At 49.7% G+C, this 24,172-nt stretch overlaps 6 protein-coding genes across 6 annotated transcripts; 5 read left to right on the plus strand and 1 right to left on the minus strand.

Annotated features, from left to right (window-relative positions):
- Positions 1 to 731: 731 nt before the first annotated feature.
- On the plus strand, positions 732 to 2,560 carry N7506_009190 (MFS transporter; the record flags this gene model as incomplete). The annotated part of the gene is made up of 4 exons (XM_056958483.1): positions 732 to 801; positions 891 to 1,253; positions 1,308 to 1,364; positions 1,425 to 2,560. 4 exons carry the CDS (start codon positions 732 to 734, stop codon positions 2,558 to 2,560), a joined length of 1,626 nt encoding a protein of 541 aa, XP_056807873.1.
- Positions 2,561 to 3,086: 526 nt separating this feature from the next.
- On the plus strand, positions 3,087 to 6,488 carry N7506_009191 (uncharacterized protein; the record flags this gene model as incomplete). Its single annotated transcript, XM_056958484.1, has 1 exon — positions 3,087 to 6,488. One exon carries the CDS (start codon positions 3,087 to 3,089, stop codon positions 6,486 to 6,488), a length of 3,402 nt encoding a protein of 1,133 aa, XP_056807874.1.
- Positions 6,489 to 6,985: 497 nt separating this feature from the next.
- Positions 6,986 to 11,881, plus strand: N7506_009192 (uncharacterized protein; the record flags this gene model as incomplete). The annotated part of the gene is made up of 6 exons (XM_056958485.1): positions 6,986 to 7,426; positions 7,482 to 7,515; positions 7,583 to 8,029; positions 8,436 to 10,485; positions 10,844 to 10,944; positions 11,589 to 11,881. 6 exons carry the CDS (start codon positions 6,986 to 6,988, stop codon positions 11,879 to 11,881), a joined length of 3,366 nt encoding a protein of 1,121 aa, XP_056807875.1.
- Positions 11,882 to 13,749: 1,868 nt separating this feature from the next.
- Positions 13,750 to 15,839, plus strand: N7506_009193 (uncharacterized protein; the record flags this gene model as incomplete). The annotated part of the gene is made up of 2 exons (XM_056958486.1): positions 13,750 to 15,539; positions 15,623 to 15,839. 2 exons carry the CDS (start codon positions 13,750 to 13,752, stop codon positions 15,837 to 15,839), a joined length of 2,007 nt encoding a protein of 668 aa, XP_056807876.1.
- Positions 15,840 to 19,478: 3,639 nt separating this feature from the next.
- On the plus strand, positions 19,479 to 21,947 carry farB1 (putative C6 transcription factor (Ctf1B); the record flags this gene model as incomplete). Its single annotated transcript, XM_056958487.1, has 3 exons — positions 19,479 to 19,681; positions 19,734 to 19,903; positions 19,957 to 21,947. The coding sequence occupies 3 exons, from the start codon at positions 19,479 to 19,481 to the stop codon at positions 21,945 to 21,947; spliced, it is 2,364 nt and encodes a 787-aa protein (XP_056807877.1).
- Positions 21,948 to 22,110: 163 nt separating this feature from the next.
- On the minus strand, positions 22,111 to 24,098 carry N7506_009195 (transcription factor domain-containing protein; the record flags this gene model as incomplete). The annotated part of the gene is made up of 3 exons (XM_056958488.1): positions 22,111 to 22,766; positions 22,815 to 23,967; positions 24,012 to 24,098. 3 exons carry the CDS (start codon positions 24,096 to 24,098, stop codon positions 22,111 to 22,113), a joined length of 1,896 nt encoding a protein of 631 aa, XP_056807878.1.
- Positions 24,099 to 24,172: the final 74 nt, after the last annotated feature.

A 24,172-nucleotide genomic window follows, 5' to 3' on the forward strand; every position in this document is an offset into this window, starting at 1 on the left:
CAGCTACTTCCGGCCTTGGCCCCATCGTCCTGCAGTTGCGGGTCTTTGACTTTGGGCTAGTGTCTCCATCCACGCGGAGTCTGTGCCCTGTGATTGGTCAGTCCGCGTTTAAGAAACTCGGCCAACGCTCGAGTGGGGACGGAAGACCGACTTGTCCGATGTACTCAGTACATATTGTTTGACTGGAATACATTATCTAATGCATTGTATTTAAGCTGTATGCAGTATGATAGGCCATCCTGATGGAGTATATGCATCCAGCAAAGGATGAGACTTGCTTGCTCCGTGCTACAAGCTCCCCGTGCGTTTGCCACATTAAAAAGTTTTACCCGGTGCCTGACCCAGCACGTCGCACCATTGCATTAATGAACATAGAATACGGAGTAACTATTTTTTGCATTTCATAATTAGAAGATGAGAACAATGGAGTAGACAAATTGCCCCTTAATTGTTTCCGTCTCTATAATCCGAATCATATTGCCCTGCTAAGCATGGGAATGCTCGTTCAAGGGTTGAGGGACGGATAAGGTAAGTTTTTGCATCCGACCCGTTCTTGGCCCCGAAAAAAAACTTGGACCGGCCTCATTAAGGTTCATGTCCAACTTCTTCCCCTCTTTCATATCTTCAATCTTCCTACTGTATTTGTGATCTCGGTTTACACGGCATTGCAGTGGTAGTTGCCACTAGGTCTCTAGGGATTGTCGTAAGATCATAGCTACTTCTCAAGGACTATGGCGTTAACCTCACAGAGATTCCAGTCGTCCGACGACAGTTTTCCTACCGTTCAACTCTTTCTTCTCGGTATGTAGTACTTAGTACTCTTTCGCACTCTTTCTCTCTCAATCTCTCTCTTCGTCCCGTGTCATCCGCCATCCACTAACGCAAAATAGCAATATGTCGAGTCGCAGAGCCAATCGCCTTGACCTCCATCTTCCCATACTCATGGGTGATGGTCAAAGACTTCCATGTGGATGATGAAAATGCCTCTTTCTACGCCGGTATTCTGATCTCGGCCTTCTCGCTCGCCGAGGCTCTTACCGGTATGTTCTGGGGCGGGCTTTCGGACCGTGTAGGTCGCAAACCCATCCTGCTCTCGGGGTGTGTTGGTACCATGCTGTCTTTACTTTTGGTTGGACTGGCACCGAACTTTTGGGTTGCGCTCATTGGTCGCGCTCTCGGGGGTGCTCTGAATGGTAATATCGGAGTCATTCAGACTATGGTTGGTGAGCTTGTTAAGCGGCCAGAGCATGAACGTGAGTTTCAATTGTCTTGTATCTGTGATTCATACTCATTTTGAGATTTTTCAGCTCGAGCTTACACTATCATGCCTTTTGTTTGGTCGATTGGGTCCATTATTGGTCCTGGTATGTATATCATTCTCAAGTGGAACATTGTTTAGCTTCTTTACTAACTCGACATACTAGCTATTGGTGGCCTCCTTGCAAAGCCTGCTGATAACTATCCCTCTTTGTTCCCCGTGGATGGTCTCTTTGGAAAGTTTCCTTTCCTTTTGCCCAACCTTGTCTGCTCGGTTTTGCTCCTCTTTAGTATTATTGGGAGCTGGCTGTTCTTGCAGGAGACTCATCCGGACATGCAGGCCAATCCGGCCCATGGATACTTCGATCATGCAGCTGAACAGCCTCTGCTCGTCACTTCAGGTGCTACTGCCAATGCCGCTGTGGACCTTCGGGCGGAGTCTTACGGCACCTTCAACCAGGTCCATCTTCACCAGGATGAAAATTGGACTGTGCAGGCCGATGGATCATCACCTTCTTGGAAACAACTACCCAAGCCGAAGGCTTTCACGTGGAAGGTCATCATGCTTGTGTTGGCATTGACTATCTTCACCTACCACTCAATGACATACGACCATCTATTGCCTATTTTCTTGCAGGACAAGAATGGAACAGGCTCGCCATCTTCGGTTTTTGATATATCAGGCGGAGTTGGACTGTCGACTAGAACAGTGGGTGTCATCATGTCCACTGATGGTATCATCGCAATTGTCATCCAAAGCATCATCTTCCCCGCATTGGCACACTACCTCGGAATCTGGCGACTTTTCGTCATCGTCACAGTTCTGCATCCAATTGCCTACTTCATGGTCCCATTCCTGGCTTTCTTGCCTAGCCAATTTGTCTACGGCGGGATATATACCTGCCTGATCACCCGCAACATCCTCTCTATCATCGACTATCCCGTGCTCTTGATCCTCATCAAGCAGGCTAGCCCTTCAGACTCGGTCATGGGCAAGATCAATGGATTAGCTGCGTCTGCTGGGGCAGTTTCTCGCACTCTTGCCCCTCCAATTGCTGGTTTTTTGTACAGTTATGGATCAAGAGTTGGCTGCACTGCTCTCGCCTGGTGGGGCAGTACCCTCGTTGCTGTGATCGGCGCTTTGCAACTGTGGTTCATTCAGCAAAACCGCCATTCTTCAGCTTGCGTGCAGCCTGCACCACCTTTTGATTATGTTGCTGTTCCAGAGCAGCCACATAACGATGTTGTTCATATCATCGTCAACGATGGCGATTCACATGAACAGACCGCTGTTCCACAATGAGGTCATGCGGTTATAGAAATTTTCTTAAGACACGTGTATATTCTTTGCTCTGACTCACCCATATTGGGGGGCAGGGAATTTTGTACAAAAAAGAGTTGTTAGCTTGATCTAGCGTTGGGCGTCATTACATTGGGCATATGTCTGGAATTTGCATGGCATTTGCACGGCGTTTGGGTTTGTTTAGAAATACAGTTGTCCTAGCAAATATCTCAAAATTCTCATTCAGAAGGTATCATCAAATAATCCAGTCCCTTGCGAACGTCGTACAGCAATCCTTATAGTCGTTGCACGATAGTTTGGATGCACCTTTCCTAATCGGGCTTAGCTTTGTTTACTTAGCAACGTCCGCACGGCAACTCGACGATATACACAAACTCTGCCTTCGGAACAACTGGGTACTTATACTCGAGGCTAGGCGAGTGTAAATACAATCGCATACACACAATCCTCCATCTTCATCAACCAATATGACAAACCCACTCTCCCCCCTCTCATCATCCTACCAGAAGCGCGCGCGCAATCGCAAATGGCGAACTCCTCGCCCTTCCTCCACAAGACTCTGGACGCACCGTCAGAAAACCCCGCCCCTCTCAGCCCTCTCAAGAGAGAGTGGACAAATCGCGCAATGTCTTCCCCCCACGCCTACGACGAAAATGACAACGAAAACGAAAACGAAAACTACCATAATGAACCTGCCTACGAGAACGACCACGAGAACCACGATGACCATGACTTCAACGATGCCAGCTCATATCAAGCCGGCGCCAGCTCACCGTTCCAGTACGAGGCACGCGAAGAAACAGTCGATTTTCAGAGAATGCGTCAAATGCGACAGACTTCACAAGCATACCCGCAATTAGATCCTCTTGAAGAAGAAGATCCCGCAAGTTCGCCGTTTCGCCCAAATGTCGCGGATGACACCGTGGACTACCAGAGGCTACGCGAGGTGCATGCGATGTCACCGGGGTTGGATAGGCGGCTTGCTTTGGAGGAGCCGATGAGTTCTCCGTTCCGACCCCATGCGGCTGATGAGACGGCGCAATTCCATAACCCGCAGGAAGAGCAATCGTCGCCTTTGGCACGTCCGGAATTCCATCAGTTGGAGGAGGAGAGTCCGCAGAGTTCTCCATTCCGCCCGCATGCGAGGGAAGAGACGGTGGATTTCGATCAGTTGCGCGAGGTGCAGAATCAGTCCCCTGTATTTGAGGCGCAGGCTTCGCCCGAGCCGGAGAGCTCACCGTTCCGCCCTGATGCTCGGGAGGAGACTGTCGACTTTGATAAACTGCGCGAGATGCAGAATCAATCGCCTGTGTTTGAGGCGCAGCCTTCACCCGAGCCGGCGAGCTCACCATTCCGCCCTGATGCAAGAGAAGAGACTGTGAATTTCCAGGAGTTGCGTGAGGTGGAGCCTTTGTCACCTGGTATTGAGAAACGATTGGCGCTTGAGGAGCCAGCGAGCTCACCGTTCCGACCTGACGCACAGGAAGAGACTGTTGATTTCGATCAGTTGCGTGAGACGCAGAATCAATCGCCTGTATTCGAGGCGAAGCCATCACCTGAGCCGGAGAGCTCACCTTTCCGTTACTCGTACAGGGCTCCAGTCGCGCATTCACAATCTCCGCAGCCACTTGATGCGCGGGAAGGCTCGCCGATAGCTCCTGGCTCTCCCCGTGCTGAGTCGCCGGGCTCGCCCTTCCAGCCCGAGAACCCAGAGGCAGAGGAGCAATTGGAACAACATGTCCCACAGCCAGAACCATTGGAAGATTCTCATCACTCTTCACCTGCCCCAGTGCCTTTTCCCCTCCGCCCAAGTCCAAAGAAGCAGAGCTTTGGTTCTCCCAAGCCAAATGAGAAGCAATCAACACCCCAGGAAGAGCGTCGTTACTCGTCTCCTGCGCCAGCACCGGTATCTGCTCCAGCTTCCCAGCCAAGCCCCAAGGAGCATACACTAGATCTTCACAAGCCACGTCGGATCTCACGGATCTCCCTGGGTCTCAATGGCCAGCGCCCGTCCGCCGCAACCCCCCGCAAGAGATCTTACGATCAAACTCCTCAGGACCAAGAAGAAAGTATGCAAATCCACGCAAGTCACAAGAAAGGCATGATCAGCAGACCGGAGCCGCCAAGAATTCACGTCGACGCGGGAGATTCTAGTATGATTCAAGATCAGAGCCTGCTTTCAACGGGTGCTGCACAGGACCGTTCAGTCATCGGAAACAGTCTTATGGAAGATAGGCACAACGAGGGCATGAGTACAGTGCTGCATGAAGACGGCGACAAAGAGAACGCCACCCAAGCGCACGGATCAAACGAAGTCTTGATGGTCGATGACTCCATGGATGACACTTGCTTGAGTACCTTCTCCGCCGTACCGGACATGACCACATTTGCGAAGCTTCGATCCCAGTCCCCGATGAAGTCTATGCGAAGCTCAGCCGGGGGACATCGGCACAGTCTCGATCCGACAACCCCAGGAACTGGCCGTAGGTCTTACAGAACAAGCGTCCAACTCGAAGAAAACTCGCCTACAGGATCACCCACCCCAAGGCCTAGAGGTCCTCGGGAGATGATGAACCCGGTTGAGTCTGGCAATTTGCTAGATTTCTCCGATTCCATGAACTTCCACCCTCGTCAGTCCATGCAGAATGCTCGCTTCTCCCCGCGGCGCTCGCCCATGCGGCCTACCAGACAATCCATGCGCTCGCCCGGGAAAATGTCATCCCTTTTGGACTTTGATATCCCGCCTGCTCCCACTCCTCGATCTATCCCTACCGTTACTCCGCGTGAGCTAGAATCGCTCAAGTCTGGCTTCATGTCGGAAATTTCTTCACTGAGGGCTACTCTCAGTGGGAAAGATGCCGAGGTTGCCAGCTTGAAGCAGGCGGTTGTTGACTCCGAGAGACGTGTCGGTGAAGCTCTGGAAGAGCTGCGCAACGAAGCTGCTCTGAAGGAGGAGCTGGAGATCGAGCAAGCTGAATGGGGCCGTCGAGGCAAGGAAATGGAGACCGTTCTGCTGTCTGTACAATCTCAATTGACTGACGGAGAACGCGAACGTGAGGGTCTCTTGCAAAGGGCTGAAGAAGCCGACAAGGGCAAAGAAAAATTGGAACAGAGAGTTGTAGAGCTCGAGAGCCGACTTTCTGCCGCACGTGCTTCTGTACCGTCTACCAACAGTCGCTCTGCTTCTGCTTCGGCTGAGGATACCGCACGAGAAGTTCAGGATGCTGTTGAAAAGGTGGCTCGGGAACTGCACACACTCTACAAGGGCAAACACGAAACCAAGGTTGCTGCCCTGAAGAAGAGCTATGAGCACCGCTGGGAGAAACGTCTCCGAGAGTCCGAGAAGAAACTCACTGCCGCCCGTGAAGAGATGGAGCACCTCCGCCAAGAGCGTGACAACGCCCAATCTGATCCGATGGTCGCTTCCAACCCCAGTCTCTCCGCTCGCGAGCATGAAGAGCACGAAGCCGAAAAGCGTGTCATGGAGGCCCATATCCAGGGTCTGGAAGGTGAAATGGCCTCCCTTAAAGAAGAAACCGCGCGTATCCGCTCAGACCTCGAGGTCGAACGCGCAGAGAAGGGCGAGCTTGTCGCAGCCGTTGACGAGTGGCTAGCAATGCAGCAAAACCAGCCCGCGCCCCAACCCGCGCCTCAGCGCGAGCGCGAAGCATCCGTTGCTTCTTCTCATGGTCCAGCTGAGGAAACCCGGTTGTCTCGCGACGTGACTCCTGATGACTTCCGTCGCAGCATTCCTCGCTCTGGCTCTGGAAATATTCGTCCCCCTGCTACTGCTGAGAAGAGAATTCCTCGATTCGGTGCTCCTGCGCACTCGCGTGGTAACAGTGGTGGGAAGTCTGGAATTGCCATGCCTACTCCTGGTCGAGGGATTATGGGTTCCATTGAGAGAATGGGTCGTGGTGGTGCTTAGTTTCTCTGTGTTGTGGACGACGAAGCTTGATTCTTGTTTTTCTTGTTTGGATTTTGGGTTGGCTTGATTCCCCTACCGCTATCTTTTTCTTGGTGTTGTGTTTATTATGATTAATGTTTTGAGGTTGTTTATGGCTTGCAAAGATGAAATATCACGATTCATGCTCTTTTTCTGCAATTGATGCCCCATAATTGCCTGCTCTACTGATTTCTCGTAGCAAGTTTCCATGGATCTGCTGGAAACTACTTCACTTTCCAAGTTTTTCTTCTACCACAGCCCGCAGAGCTTTCATATTCCGCCCATCATGTACGGAGTAAATTCTGTATCTCTTGTCGAATCAAGGGGATTCTCGGTCTGATCCGAGGATATGACGAGATGACGAGTCATCTTTCCACCAACCGACACCATTTGTCGTTCGTGCGGAGACATCAGCATCAGGGTTGATCGCAAAATTTGGTGGTACTCGAAACCAGTGATTTTCCGGCGCTGGCGCCAAAATGATCAACCATTTGTCGACCCCTGCTAGCCTGATGCCAAAGTACCCAACCTTGCCCAATCCTACAAGCTCCAAGGATCCTAACTTGTACCTATCAGTCGACTGCTCCGCATCAATTGCGGGTCTCAAAGCAAACAATCTACGTGTTCAAGATGTGATGCGCCCTCTCTATGCATGTCTTATCACCGCGTATTCAGCTGAACATGGCTCCTCCGTAATTAAGGCCGATCGACGGCGGCCCGCCTCGAGCTCGGTTCAAATGTTCATCTTTGGTCTTGGTCTACTGGGATTACTGGGCGCATATCTTAAGGCGGAATATTGTCTCACAGTTTCGGCCTCTTTGGAGCAGACACTACTCCGTACACACTTCACATCGTTTCCAGACTCACCTTTATTGTTTACTGCATCACCTGAGCATTATCCACGAATTTCAGAGAGCTGGGTCTCTGGGTTTAAGAGGGATGGAGCCGAGTGAAAAGGATTCTACGTCTGAACAGCTTCAGAGACAAACTTCCAGGGAGGGCTTGAAAGGTATGATTTGTGATTGTGATGCAATGTCTGAAGCTCAGGCCAACCCACTGACCCAAAATACCAAAAGACCTCAGATTGGACGAAGCCATCAGAGCCGCGATTAAACAAGGCTGGCCCGACACTGTGAAAGAATTGCTTTCACAGCCGCGATCCACCCCTAAACCACCACCGCCTGAGGACCAATCTCCAAATCCAGAGGCCGATGACGATTCAAACAGCGAGACGGCTTTGATGCTAGCTTATAGGCTAGGCCACTCGGACATTGTGGAAATACTCCTGGGATGGATGTCTCAATGCTCATCTCAAGACCAGCTTGGAGAGCTTCCTGGGAGCTGGACAGACACTGCCGCCGTCGATAGCGAGGGAAACACAGCATTGCACCTTGCTGCAACCGAAGGCCATGATCAAGTTGTTGAAATTCTCTTGCAGAATAATCGGGACCTTCTCGAAAAGACGAACGAGAAAGAAAAAAACCGCTCTACAGTTGGCTTGCGAGGGTGGCAAATCCTCTGTTGTTCGGCTCCTGCTTGATAACAATGCCAACTTTAGCATGTCCGATGATGATGACAATCTGCCAATTCATGAAGCCTCTTGGCGAGGGCATCTTGACATTTTCAAAGCTCTCCTACATAAAAACATCGAGCATAAAGAAAAGAAAAACATTGGAGGGAACACCGCATTTCTTAATGCTGCGCAACGCGGGCACCCAGAGTTACTGAGATACCTCATATCAGATGGGGCCGACCGATCTGTTTATAACAACATTGGGAACACGGCGCTACATCTTACTAGCTTGGCTGATGAGGAGAACCTTGAGGTTGTCCACATTTTGCTTGAAGAAATACCCGATCTCGAAGCTCTGAACTTTGATGGCAGGACTCCTCTTCTTTGAGCCTGTCGTAATGGCAACAATGGCATAGTCCAGCTTTTGCTTGAGAGCGGCGCCAGCCCAAAGATTAAGAATACCCTCAATCAGGATACAGTGCTCCATCTTGCTGCATGCGGTGGCAACCTTGAGTGCTTTGAGGGGCTATACAAAAGACTGCCAGGCTACCTGAATGAAAAAAATGGTTACGGTGCGAGACCCCTACATCTTGCTTGCCAGTTTGGAAATGCTTCTATTGTCAGTTTCCTGCTCGATAAGGACGCCGACCCTCGCGTGAAAGATGATGATAATGAAGATACCCCTCTTCATCTAGCTGTAAGCGCAAACAAGATTGATGTTGTTGAAATCCTCGTGAAGAGAGACAAGGAGCTTCTTAACCTGAAAAATGCCAAAGGTGAAACCGCACTGCTTGTCGCCGGCTCTGGTTCGCTCATCGAGGTTGTGAATTATCTCCTGGAAAATGAAGCAGATATTTATTCCGTCGATAGCGCCGGGGAAAACATACTGCACAATGCTGTCAGGGAATCCCGAATCGACCTGGTCGAAGTTCTTTTGGAAAGAAATATGGAGATACGCCCAAGCCACACAGGAAGGACTCCGTTACATCATGCCTGCTTCAACAACAAAGACGAACTTGTTTCAAAGTTTCTCGACCATCTGAATAAGGACTCATCCAAAAAGCGGAAAACTCTTTCTCATAAGGACAATTGGGGCGACAGCCCCCTGAGTGATGCTGCTTCTGATCGAAATGTTCATATTGTCCTTCAATTTCTGAAAGACCCTGTGTACTTTTCACAGGACTCCTTGAACTACCTTGCCACCGACAAGATATGGTTTTCAGATGAAAGGGAGTGCGAGAAAGTCAACGAGCTCCTTATATCGAAGCTGGAAAGTTTGAAGCCAAGGTCTGAAAATGGCTCCGATGTCTCCAGTCAATCAACTTCTGGAGCATCAGAGTATGAGACCATGATAATTGATAAATCTCTCACACAAATATGTTACTGGGCTATCTTGAACCAACGACTGGGGCTGATGAAAGCGTGTGTAGAGAGAGCGGAAGCACTCAACTACAACCTCACCTTGCAAAAAGAAAGCCCAACGTGGCTACATGTATTTGCCATCGGATGTGATGGAGATCCGAAAGACCCGTTCAACCATATCCCGCTTGGACTTGTTCCACGTGATAGCCGGGGTGGTCTGGATCCGGACCACCAAGGCGTCACTCCGCTTCACATAGCAGTCAAACATGCAAGAGTTGAGATGGTCAAATCATTCCTGAGTCCCACGCCGAGTACCGCAGCCAATCTCTTAAAAGGTATCCTTCAGCAGACATTGGATGAGAGAAAGGAAACGACAATCTCGCTAGCGACTGCTGGCGAAAAACCAGAACACCGAGAGATCACAAAGCTCTTGTGGCAAGAGATCAAACGTTATACCAAGATGATTGAACCTTCCAAGGGTGACCTAGATGAACAAATAGCGCTGGCCCTTGAGCTTGCAGCCCGGTTTGAGCCCCCAAGAGAGGAAGTCCAGCTCAAAGCCCTCTTTGATCAAATCGAACACAACAACAATATTGAAACCGATATTCTCTCTTTGGCAATCTATCACAAGTTGCCAAAGGTCGTATGGTGGCTTCTATCAAACGGAGCTTACATCAATGAGAGAAATATCAAGAATGGCAATTCTATGTTGGATACTCTTTCTAAGAATTCCGCAGATGACAAACGATGTCAAGCTATCAAAGCACTGTTGGGGAACCCCCCTCCTCTGAACAAATCTGGTACTCGGGGTGGTGACAGTCTTCTCCCAGAAATCGAGTCAAGTCCTGATGATTACAAAGATTTTCCACAGGGAACGATCGTTGACTTTTCACACGCCGAGGGAAGTACAGAGATTACCTTCCAATTGAAAAGGCGTCCATTGACGGAGATTATCCATAAATCCGGTCCCCGGAGCATCATGGACTCCGGTGACGTCTCATACGATGTGTTTTTCCGATCCACAGAGGATGCTACAGCCGATGGGAACGAACCAGAAATACCCATGGCTAAACGATCACATCTTGGGGATCAAAGGAAAAAGCAGTGAGTCACGCACATTTTCTTCTAGGGTGACGTTGCTGAGTTTTCTTGTTGCGCAGGAAAATGCCGTTCCGACAAATCGAGAGGCAATAGACCCTACACCACGGCGAGAAAAAGACCATGGGCCAAGACAAAAAGCCAAAGAAGTTGAGCAGAAGCAAAGGCATGATGTTAGATGGATCCACGTTCTGACCAACGACGTAAGTCTTTCTCTATCCATGTCTGTGATCGGCTGGGCGCTGAATTATGGTGACCGTTTTCAGATGGATTGCTTCAAGGTATTTCAATTCTTGTCTTTGTCTATGCCCATTTGATGCTGACAATACATAGAATCTCATGATTCGTAACTCGAGAGATAAAGGTATCACAATCGTACACCATCGACCTCTTCTGCAGTTCCTCAGAAAAAGTTGGTCTCAGCTGAATGCTGGTGGGAAGAAGTACATGAAGCCACAGTGCCTGGTGAGTTATTGGTAACGAGTGACATAAATTTGAGAAGTTATTTGACCAGCATACGATCTCCAGAGACGGTCAAGATCAACAAGGAGTTCCGCGAAAGAGTCTGATACCGAAATTGACAAGGACAACGAGAAGGAGAACAGTGATGACAAGAACAAGGGCGATCCTGAGGAAAAAGATTCCAATCAGATTGCTCTATATGTCAGTTGAGACTCCTTGTCCCTACTGTTTAAATCAGACCCTGGCTAATACGTCAAACGTGATAGATGCCATTCCTTTCCTGGATTGGTGCACATCAACATGAACAAAAGATTAGAGAGATTAGAGAGTTCGCGCCAAACTCTTCGCCCAGGGCACCCCCCCAAAATTCTCAAAAACAGAACATCACTCATAAATACCTGACACTTGATCAATATTACTACGTGTCTCTTTCTGAGACTGACTGGCGAGATCGCGATCAGGTGCTGTCACGATTCATAAATTGGAAGAGGAAAGAAAATCCCCAGTCGGAGGATCAATCCAAAGAGGTTTCCGAAAAGATTCTCATCGTCAATCAATTATGACTTTGGGTTTTGGACGACAGTAAGTTCTTCCGTCAATAAAGACAATCCCTGGGTCGTAAAACGAGTTGCCTGACCTCACTTTAGGGACAGTCCTCACCAGTACTACAGATGAGCTTGACGAGGACGCGAAAACTGGAGAAAAAGATGGCTTCCTCCAGTGCGTTCTGGACAGCTTCCAAGCACAGACAAGAGATTTGGAATTATCGACGGATGGCATCGTGGAGCTCATCGTTGCCACTGCCATTGGGCTGTTTCAGAGGAAAGACATCACCGTTGCCCCCAAAGACCACAAAAGGTCTCCGCTGGATGTCTTCCACGAAGCGATGGTCGAGATTGTAAGAACTGTCCTTGTTGACGAAGACTCTCAACGTATCTGACTCAGTGAAAAAAGCAAAATGAAGAAAAACTTCTATTTGCGGGATTCCATCTAACTCTCGTGTCCGACATAAACAAAGCTCATACCGAGAATGATTACTCATATGGCAATGTTTCGAAGGAAACTAGTCATCTCTTCAAGGTTAAAGACATATTAGATGAGCTCAACATACTCAAGAACTTGGTCGAAGATCAGGATCGTGTGTGGAAGCAATTTTGCGAGGAGGAAGCACCAGCGCACAATTTATCTATGCTCCGTTTTGACACCCCATCAGAAATCAAACGTGCGATTGAAGAGATGACGAAACAAGCTGAATTTGTCCAAACAACCTTACATACCCTGCTCAATCTCAAACAGAAACAGGCCAGCATTGAAGAGGCAAAAAGTGCCCGTGAACAGAGCGCTACCATAATGGTCTTCACAGTCATAACCATCATTTTTGTGAGTCTCACAAGTATATAAAATCTCACTCTTCTTAAGACTAACCTTTCTCCCTTATAGCTCCCCGCGACATTTTTGACGGGTATCTTTGCTTTGAACGTCACCGAGTTCCCGCATGAAGGGGACAACGTCACTTACAAGGCATCATGGATATTCCCCATCATCAGTAAGATATACTCCCTTCTTTTGCTTACGACGTTTTGACATTCTAACCATCTACTCATTGTAAAGTCTTGGTGTCTCTTGGGACGTCTGCAGTGTTCTTTTTGTTTGCATTTAATCCAGATTGGCTCACGAAGTACAGCACGAAGTACAGCGAGAAAAGGGTTGGGAATGGAGAGGATAGACTGGTCACAAGCGATCTCCAATCAGAACAGTCGGTGGAACATTCTGAGGAGCAACGGAAAGATAGCACGAGTCGATATAAGGGCACAAGCCTTTTTCGGAGAAAGGTGAAAGACAAAGTGGGAAGTCCCCCAGACTGTGAGCAAAATGTATAGTCATGTCAGGGCAGTTGTGCACACAAGCAACACAGCAGATAGTGTCGAATCCGAGACATCACTTGATACAAGTTGTTTGTATAGCAGGCATATTTCCAAGGTTGGTATTGTAATGACATGTTAAGAGCAAAGACAGGTATTATCTTATGAAAGAGCCGATGTTCCGACGGGGAAGACCTTGGGAGGGAGCAAAAGGAGGAAGGGAGAAAGAGAGAGCGAGATAGCTTGATCGTCTTCGCTTTTGCTTGCTAACCTAGTGATCTTATAATATATTCATGCCCGGGTGCTAGCTATCGAAAACATTGGAAGATCACCAAGAGTCCCAATAAACTCACTCGTCTTCAACCCACAGAGCTGCCGAACGTCTCTTGCCATCGTCAAAGTCATGAACTGGATCGTACTTGAAAATGATCTTTCCACGGGTTTCAATGAATTCAAAAGAATCCTCTGTTGGGCGTAGTTTCTAGTGCTGTATCAAGGACGTAGGAAACTTTTCCTCCTGGGTTTTGATGAGACGCAACAGTGGCAGTGCATCTTCAAAAGTTGCTATCCAACTCGGGCAATAACAACAGCAATGTTGTCAGTGTCTTTTTCAAAAATTCCAATCTCGTATGCTCGGCCTGAGTAACGTGATTTGAGGCGTCCAAAACATTCTCGCCGATGGAATGTGCCGGCGCGGTTTCCCCGACTTTTTCCTCATATATAAAGCCCACGAGACTGCAATATATCAGTGCCGGTGTGGTATCAGGTATAAATACCGTGGCACGGTGGGCACTCACTCAAATTACCTTTGAATCCTACTATCACTCAAGCTCAGCTTAACGGCTTGGCTGCCGTAGCTTTCACCTTGCCTTGGATCTATTTCAACGGCGGTGCCATCAATCAAGACAATATCATTCCATCGGCATCTTTCCATGGCAACCCCACTATGACTCCCTACACGCAACAGACGGCCACGGAGTGCGGTGTCGGATGTACTGTGAGCCCGTACGGGCCCCATTTCATGTGCACTACAGACTGCTCGACGGTCACAAGCTACAACGCCAAGGTCACTCATACAACTACTGCGACATGGATCCAGACGGCTCAAAGCTCTGTGTCGAATAATACTTCGGGTTCGAGTTCGGGTTTTAGTGGACAACAGATTGCCGTGGCATCATATATCAACCCTCTATCAGATCCAGCTTCCTGGGATCGGCTCATCGGGTACCCCTTTGGCAAGATGCCCATTCTAGTTGCCAACGTCGTCAATGGTCCAGATTCTACTGTCGACACGAGCTGGGTTGACGTTATCGATCGGGCTGCAGCTTCTGGTAAAAGGGTCCTTGGCTATGTGCGAACTGGATACCTGGGCGTGAGCCAGCAGTCATTCTTTACGCGGCTTGGCTCGGACGATTTAGCTGACTGGACCGCTCAAATTGAGGCCGATGTTGACATGTGGTACAAACTTTACGGCAACAGCATCGGTGGCATCTTTTTCGACGAAGGATGGCCTGAATGTGGCACCGATAACAAATACGCGAGTTTGTACAAACACATCAATGATTACACCAAGCGTGCCTACCCCGGTGCATACACTGTCCTGAATCCCGGATCTACTATGGCATCTTGCTTCGAGGACACCATGGATACACTGCTGACCTTCGAGCTGGACTATACTCATTATGTCAATGAGTACACGCCCAATGACTGGGTGGCGGATGATCCGCGGAAGATTTGGCACATTATCTACAACGTGCCAGAGTCCGCGATTGGCGAAGTAGCCAGGTTGGCCAAGGAGCGTGGAGCTGGATACCTCCAAATTACAGACGACATTATGCCCAATCCATACGAAAACCTTCCTGGCGATTCTTATATGACGAGCCTGATAGGAGAGGTAGATGGCGGAACTCTGCTGAATGCCGATCCTTCAGACTGGCCATCTGGAGAAGCCGCAGAAGCAGTGACCGGACTGTCGACTCTGGACTACGACTACACTTCTGCACGCTTGTCCTGGTACCCTGCCGCGAACGCTATTGGATACAAGGTGTATACCGGCGACGGAGTTGTTGCAAGTGTACCAAGCTCAATGACTCGGATCACAGTCGGCGGCCTGGACTCCGGGGCTAGCTACGTGTTCCACGTGGCCGCAGTTGGAGGAGGCGGCAATATGGGAACATCTTCCAACACAATTACAGTGAACACCAACTCATTACCGGGTGGTAAGACCGTCACCAACTGGAAATCTACGTCTCAGGAGGTATCGACTGTTATAGAAGCTGACATCCTCGTTCCTTATGCTTTCATACGACTTTACATCTGGGATGAAGTGAACTGCGGCTTTGATGATAATTCGGGCTGGAGTGTGAACTTCAAGGCCGACAAGTACGTCTGTACTCACTATATGGTTGAGGGAACAACACTGTTCAAATACTCCGGTACAATCCCCAAAGGCTCTACGGCGCCCCCTTGGGCTTGGACAATTATGGGAGCAGTTACTCTCGATATCACTAAATACACCTACAAGTGGACTTTGCCATTGGGAACTGTGACCATCGACACAAGCAAGTTCCTTATCCAGGTTCAAGGTTACAATCCATTGGAAAATTTCGTTGTGCCAAACGCCGACGATTACGACTGTCAAGGCTCGATTATGTGCTCCACCCCCGGGTTACTTGGGTGGTGCGACAAAGCCGTCAACACCTTACACCGAGCTGATGATGAGGATTACTCAACTGAGTGAGTTAGCCGAATATTTTCCGCTGACCCTAGGCCTCATGGTACCCAACACGCTGTATCGTATTGCTAACATGCATATCTAGCGTCAACCGACTCACTGGAAACTGCTGGGGCGACCAGACCCGTGGCTGTGGAGTCTTTATACAAGGTACTGGGTGCAGTATCAGTGGGAATGACATGTGGAATGACTATCAAAACATCCGGAAGATTGGCGGTTGTAAAAAGTGTGGCACATATCACCGAGGAAATGGTTGTCTTGTCACTATTGACTACGTTTCCCAGTGCGACAATCATGGCTAAAGAGACCCATGTCGATCGAGCTCGATGCTTAGACTTCCTTGACACTTCATTTTTTTCAGCTTTGAGAAGATTATCTATGTCTGCTCTCCATGGCTTCCAATATACATCCCTTCCAAGGTTGGTACACAACATCATTTGTCTAGCGCCCCAGCATTTATCTACCTACTCAACAATCTCGTAGCTAGCCCATGGATCTTTAAAATTCAATATGTCATGACATTGGAATCAGCTATTTCTATCATGTTCAATCTATACCTTCGTGGAATTGAGCTTCTATCCCTGGGGCTACATCGCACTTAAGGTATTTTCATCGATTTCCGGGCTTGCTATCCTTGTTTTCCTAAGTTCCAGGTGGAGTACGACCTGCAGGTATCGCCAGAAGAGCTCCACATCTACAGGTGTGATGTGCAAGCTGCCAACGTCAAGTCACCCCACGAGATCTACAAGGCCTTTTCCATATCCACTCTGGTGAAGAACCTTGGAATGGAACAATCATAGACAGTACACTCTGCTTAAGTTAGCGGGGTTGAGCAGAAAGACTCAAGCGCAAAAGATAACACCATGACGTATAAAGTGAGAATTTGGGCGATCAACTCGAATATGCTTGCGGAGTACTCCGTGAAGTGCTTCTTCAACTTTCGTACTATTCACTACTTGAATCGCGAATAAGCCACAATTACGTAACTCAGCATAGAGCGGGCTTCAGTGGAAATCGCTACATTAGGTAGAAACCGACACTTCAAGTCGAAACTTGATCCAAAAGCTCGAGAGCCCGAGAACAGATTCCATATGTTTCTCATCCGTGGCGATTGACCAGTGGCTAACGCAATACCGGAAGATAAGCCACGTACCGCCAGTCCCGCCAGTCGCCATCGGGGGCCGAGTTTGGCCTTGACTACCCATTCCGAAACCCCTGCAGGTCACGCGCCAAACCAACCCCTCGTCTAAACCAATCGATTTATTCGCGCTTTCATTCGAGCTTCCTGTCTGGCGGGGTATGGAGGGGTACAGCGCCATGACCCCGAGCAAGCTGCTGCGCCATGTCCAAGTGCCAGTCTAGGGCATTATTTAATGTTCCCCAATGACTGGGCCCAACTCGGCTTTCCCCCGGACTTGGGAAAACGTGGGGTGAAAATATGCCGGACTGCCGTCTTGGTATTCTGTTTACTTTTACGGTGTACTATGGACGGATTTGGTTTGGTGTGACCCGTTCGTCCAGTCAGGGGGGGTTTCTTTTTAAGATCTTGTCATTTCCCGCACTATAGTCTACAGGTGCAACCCCGTACTCTGTACTCCGTACAAAGACGGCCACTTGTCCGAGTGTGGGGGGTGTCACGCTCCGCTATCTTGCAGCGGATTTCGGTGCTTTGCAGGGTGCATAATCAAGGAGGTGGGCGCTTTGGTGCATTTTCCCTGGTGTGCTGTCTTTGCACAGGGTAGATCTGTCGCTCGGCAATATCCCGAGCTGTCAGTGCTCGAGATACAGGAGCTGTACCGAGTAGAGCAGAGATCTGATAGCGCTTTGAATTCGACATGCTTCTGCTCATATTATATAATTGTAGAATATCCCAATGAGGGTCAGGTCGATACTTTCTACTCCGTACTCCGTAAGTTATCCGCCACCTGCCGAGAGTTGGCCCGATTCGGATGCCAGACTCGGCAATTGACATGAAATTCACCAATTCGAATAAATTTGACGTATATCTGTTTAAATACTTCAAAGGGATCTCATGAATTTCCAACACGAGACTACCTCTTCCCACGAGTTCTCAGATCAGGAAAGGCTTACCCCGGAGTCTGGGCATTTCCGGGGGTCAGCGGAATATTCCGGGGGAAAGGAGAAATCCGGTAATGGGCAGTACCGTTTAGCCCAATCGAAGTGAGAAATTAGTTACTTCGTGATTGGAGTCCCACAAGGTCCGCTTTCGAGAAATTTCATTGAGATTTGCGTCACAATCTAGCCAATGTTATGGGACTGCCCCATACCACATGTAATGTGCAAAGATTCCAAGGTCCATGTGTGCTTGTGCTGGTCCTCCGGAAATCGGCAATTTAGGCGCACGTGAGATTCGGCAGGCCGGCTGAAACATTGCGGGATATAATCTCGTCTGGACCGTCCAGCCCGTATTTTCCGGTCTCCAGGTTTATTGCCTTTTCCGGGGGGCTTTGTGGGGAGTTTGCCACATTCATAAACTTGTATCATGTTACGGAGTAGAATGTTGAAGAATCCAATTCTTTCTTTTTGATACATACAGTTATTTAGGAGTGGAAATATACTTGTAGAGCAGAGTGATCAGAGTCCAGACTCGTAGTATTAATAATGAAAAGGGCGAACGGGACTAGAGCGCATGCACATGGAGCCTTGAGGGCCGTGCTGTTAAGCCGTTATAGATTTACAGTGTACTTTTACACCCACGATACTCCGTACTAACTTAAAAAAAAAAAAAAACTTGTACAGATTGAATGCGGTAGAGTAAATCCCAATGACTTCATGGAAAACGGAGACTAATACCCGCTGGAAGTCCCGGATCCACGGATCTCCCTTGCGTCGAGGTTGTTTGTGCATTCCCTGAATAACGATGTTGAACTGAAAAACCAGCCGAACGATGAACATCCACCCATGCTGATCGCATTACTCATTCGAGCTGTCCACTGCCTGAAAAGGTAAGCGTGTAACTTGTAGGGCTCCGCTCTTCGGAGACTGGAGAACCTCCCGTCAAAAGTCTGGATCCATCGGGGTGAATGTGGGAAATCTTGGAATGGGTTCCCCTTTTTTTTCCCTCTCAACATGACCCGCAAGGGATCTTCGTGAGGGTTTTTACTGTATTTTTCTGATTTTCACATTTTCTGATTTGAATTCTGCGTTTTCTCGGTGATTGTCGGAGGACCCACCTGGACAGTCAGAGAGTTACAGGTACATATTTATAAGAGTTGCTGGAAGAGTCAATTATTCACAGGATTGCACAATAATTATCTGATGAATGAACCTTGTCCTTCGTTCTTTGCATGGAATTTTACTCCTGTCATCCGAGATCGCGTGTATACTCCCAAGGTTGTGGCATATAGCCGAATGGGGTATTTCTTCACAAGACCTGATACCCCTGAGCGGGAGAGATATTCACATCTTCACATGAAACAGAACTGACAGAGATAGCCAGCAGATATATGAATTGCACACTACTAGCAAGTATAACAAGTACATAATAGGCCATATAGGGATGGATATAATCGCTCATTAAACGTAACGTGACCGGGCCGGAGTAGCCGCTAGACCCGATTGGGGGCGAGTGACGCAGTGTGGCAGCTTAATTACGGTAAATACCGCGTCACGAATACTGTGGAGTGTAAAGAAAGCCATCTGAACCAGCGGATCCAAACCTTTTAGTTCCGCGAATGTCACCGAATGATTGGAGAGAAAACCTGGAGGCATTCGAGACGCTCGTTACTTAAACCTTCACTTTCCCCGGGCGCGCGATTTGGGGATTTTTCAGAAAATAACAAAAAAAAGAACCTCTCCACTCTTCTCTTTTCTCTTTCTCCTTCTCTCTTCACACGTGCTTTCACACGTTGTGATCTGCCCTTTCACATGCTTCATATATAACTCCTAACTCGAATGTTCCCTAACTCTCTACCTCAACAATGACCGACACCGACTCTGGGAAACGCAAGGCTTCGGCCGCTGGTCTCGGACAGAACCGTCCAGTGAAGAGACGCGCTTCCAAAGCCTGCTGTTGCTGCCGGGCACGGAAAGTCCGCTGCGATGTCGTCGAGAATGGCTCCCCCTGCACGAATTGCCGCCTAGATCAGGTTGAATGTGTGGTGACCGAGAGTAAACGCAGAAAGTGCGTAATTTGGCACATTCACTATCTTTGTAAACTCAACTGACCCGGACAGGAAATCTCGCGTCGAGGTAGAGAATCACTCCGAATCTCCCGAAGCTTCGGAGGAGAACCATTTCCACGGCCGTCTGAGTGATCTCTCGGGGCTGGCGGACTTGGTACCAACTTCACCGTCACAAGCCTCGGTGGACTTGGATCAGGGCCAGCATATGCCTCATCTACTATGTGAGTCATATTCAATTGGTTGTGTGAAGGGCAATGTGCTAATTGTGACCCAGACCAAAACCAGGCCACTCGTATCGGCTCGATCAGCTCTGATGATCGCTATCAGCGCCGCATGGCTCCCAACCCGGCAGTTCCTGCTTCAATGCCTTTGGCCAATGTCACCTCGCAAATTCAGCAGCTTTTAGACCCCAGATTTGGGAACGCCCGATCCAGTGGTTCACTCCCGGACTACATCCGAGGTTTGCCCGCTCGACTGCTGAAGGAGGATATCGACTACCTGGCTATCAAGGGTGCACTTACCATCCCGGACGAGACTCTTCGCAACGAATTGCTGAAAAGCTACATTCACTATGTCCACACGTACATGCCCCTGCTTGACTTGGAAGAATTCTTGCAGACCATCGTTCAGAACGACGGCATCCACCGGATCAGTCTGTTGCTGTTCCAGGCAGTCATGTTCGCCGGTGTGGCGTTCATCGATATGAAACACCTGCAGGCCGCGGGCTACCAGACCCGCAAGGCTGCCCGCAAGGTCTTCTTCCAGCGTGCCCGTCTTCTGTACGACTTTGACTACGAGGTGGATCGCATCTCGCTCGTTCAGTCTTTGTTGCTCATGACGTACTGGTATGAAACACCCGATGACCAAAAGGACACCTGGCATTGGATGGGTGTCAGTTTGTCTCTGGCCCACACTATCGGCCTGCACCGGGACCCCGGTAACTCGCGGATGGATGTGCGTCGGCAACGTATGTGGAAGCGGATCTGGTGGAGCACCTACACCCGTGATCGGCTGATCGCCCTCGGCATGCGTCGACCAATGCGTGTCAAGGACGACGACTGTGACGTGCCGATGCTGAGTCTTGATGACTTTAAATTCCACCCTTTCTCCCCGGAGATTGTAGCCATGGTAGGCAACTCGGAGATTCTCCAGAATGTCAACCACCAGCGCGAGTTGGCATTGATGTTCATTGAGAAAGCCAAGCTGTGCCTCTGCGTCAGCCATGTCCTTTCCGCACAATACTCAGTCCTCAGTCACAAGTTCGGCGGCACAATGGAAACAACCATGATGCTGGTCCCGAAGAAATCAACCGCCGAAACCTTCGAGGTCCGCAGCTGCGACCAAGAACTAGAGGACTGGCTAGCAAACCTCCCCATCGAAACCCAATACAGCGCATCAAACGGCTCAAAACTCTCAGAAGCAAACGAAGTCCTACATTCCCACAGAGCCCTGCTGAAAATGGTCTACCTCACAACCTCATCCGCCCTGCATCGCCCCCAAGTCCTCCCCGCCATGCCCTACCCATCAACAGACGCCGAACTCCAAGACATCTCCCGCAACAAAGTCCGCTTCGCCGCCGTCGAAATCACAGCCATCGCTCAAGATCTCCACACCCTAGATCTCACCCGCTACTACCCAACAACCGGCGTCACAGTCCTCCTCCCAGCCGTCATAATCCACCTCCTAGACATCAAATCCACAGACCCAACAATCCGCATGACCTCCCTCCAACGCTTCTACCAATGCATGCGCATCCTCCAACGCCTCCGCGAAATCTACGCATCCGCAGACTTCGCAACCTCCTTCCTCGAAGCAGCCATCCGCAAAGCAGGAATCCAACTCACAGTCTCCCCACAAGACGTCTCCGAAAAGCCCCGCCACACCTTAACTCCCCCACCAGACTCCCTCGCCCAGAAAATCCCAGACCTGACATATCCGCCCGCGCCCACGCGCTCCGCGGATCTCTTCGCCTCAACGCCGCCCCAGTCTGACGGCTCAGAAAATGGAAGCATGAATAACGTCAATGCACCTGCCAAGGATGCATTCGCTATGCCTTCTGAAATGAGTCTGACGGAACTGATGGATCTCGCAAATGATGCCGAAGTCACACAGAATGACTTCGACGCGCTGATTAATTTCGACGATCCGGCGAATACGGAGTTCTTCGAAGAGCCGGCGGAGAAGTTCGATTTCACTGATAACATGATGTTCGATACGGAGCCTAAGGCTGTGGATTTTGCTTTGGAGAACATTACTGCGGAGTGAGCGTTTGGCGCTCGCGCTTTGCATTGGATTGGATTTTATGAGTTATGATTTGGCGCGTTTTTGGGCTTTTTGATACGCCTAAAATGTCATTACAGATGTACAGATTTTTGTTCTTTTTTCTTTTTTTCTTTTCTTATACAGTACATATTTATAATGATGATGATTATGACTGCGGTTCATGTTCCATGAAGATAGGATCCCAAAAATTCCTCGGTAGCGATAAATCCAGGAATTCACCGAATAGTGTATCTATATCTGCGAATCCATCGAGCTGCAGATCTTCCGGCGCAGGCAGTGAGTCCAGAGCGATCTCAGGATCCGCCGGTGGCGAAATCCCATTGTCGATACGCTGTCTCTTGGCTGGGATGGAGTCTTCCGTGGGTTCGACATGCCCGGTATCCACAGCCCTGTGGTGGGCTCCTCCACGAGACTCTGGCTGTGACCGTGTGGTCGGCTGGCCTTGTATTTGGTGGAGGGCTTTCTGGCCGAGTCTGGCCATGGCTTCTGCGGAATACCAGTATGGACTTATATGTTCTAGTAGGGAGCAGCAAGCTTCGAGGCTGGCTTTTGCTCGATCGAGATGTGTGATGAGCTTGCTGGAGCGGAGTTGGCGGTATGAGACGCCCATTGAGAGGGTGACGGAGTAAGGGACTATTGGGAAGGGTGGGAGACTGTCCACGCATTCTGAAGCGACTATTGAGTGGATGCGCACGGCTGCTAGGCCTTGTCTGACGGATGAAAGTCTGCCATTGACGCTGTCGGCTGGGTTGTAGCGGCAGGATAAGATAGCAACGGAGTGGTAATATAATTCCAAGAAGCCTTGATGTTGTCAGTTTGGTGGGCGGGTGGGGGGCGGGTTTTCCATACCTAATGTAGCGAAGTCTAGATCTTCTTGTGTGTCTTCTCCTACGATATCCTCGAATGAAGGAAACCCTTCTTCCCATCCACTGGTAAGCTCCGCGGTAGGTCGGTAGAAAGATATCACATTAGCAAGCAAGTCCGAGACGGCAAGCCAGACCTCGAAAGCACCTCGTGGCTTTTGAGAAACGCTGGGTTTGACGACGCCGATATCTCGATCTGCTAGAAGCACCGGCCGACCGCCTATGCTCGCATGCATCTTATCCAGTGTCCACAGACACCAAAACAGTTTCGTCATGGAGTCCGACGGCGACTGGTTCGGGCGCCCGAGATGCAACCCTACCGTCTGGGCTTGGTGTATAGCTTGACAAAGATGCAAAGACGCCGTCTCCGCACCTTCGTACCCCTCACAGTGCAAAGACATCAAAGCGAGAACGCGGATACGCGTCAATCGGTCCGGCTCTAACTCAGCGTCCATGGCAACGACCAGCTCCCTATAGATCTCAGAACAAAATTGGCGCGGTGGTACAAGCGGGCCGTAGGGCGTAAGCGTTAGATGCGGCACAGCTGCAGGTGTCTTTGCAGCTGCCAGACACATGGCCTTTTCCAGGAACACAGAGACCGATCCATCAGCCTGCGCCTGTATGAATCCTTGATCCACTATCGGTATAATGTGATTGACCTTATTGAAGTAAATTGCGATTAAAGGTTCACGCGTCGATGAAGGAAGCTGCTGACATGCTTTCATTCCCGCTGCAAGACGCTGTTGAAGCAGAGACGTAGGATCATGTCCAGTCCCAGCTTCTGGCGCATTGGATGATTCTTCGGCTTGTCCTGTCAGATTTGGCGGTTTCGCCTTTTGCACCGCGGGGGAATTGATCCAGATTCCGACGCGATCGCGCAGGGGATTCCCAGTGGGTTCATCTAGTCGTTCTCGGATCAGAGACTCTGGGTTGAGGTCGCCGACGAATCGCTCTGTGGCGGGCACAGATGTTGAAGCCGGACTATCCGTCGCGGTCCGCGCGCGGTCTATGTATGTCGGAGATGGGCGATTTTGACCGTGAGGACTGGCCGAAGCGGAATTGAAATTATTCGACGGTGGCAGTTGTCGGCCTGCGTCATTGGAGGGCTCCCATTTGGGGATCAAGTGTCGGCATCGTTTCTGCTGGGGTTAGAAGGGTCTTGCATGGGGTCTCACACACGCACCTTTGAGCGCTGGCAGTCGGCACAAGCTCGCAGGGCTCGAGTGCGACTGCGCGACTGCGGAATATCCGGGAGCCAGGTGAGTTCCATGTAGCTTGGCTGAGGTTGAAGAGACTGAGGCGCGAAGTTGGAGACGTCTTATCGATAAGAAGCTATCATGGACC

This window comes from Penicillium brevicompactum (assembly GCF_028827555.1).
Source record: "Penicillium brevicompactum strain IBT 35665 chromosome Unknown utg000006l_segment0_segment0, whole genome shotgun sequence".
Classification (NCBI taxonomy): Eukaryota; Fungi; Ascomycota; class Eurotiomycetes; order Eurotiales; family Aspergillaceae; genus Penicillium; species Penicillium brevicompactum.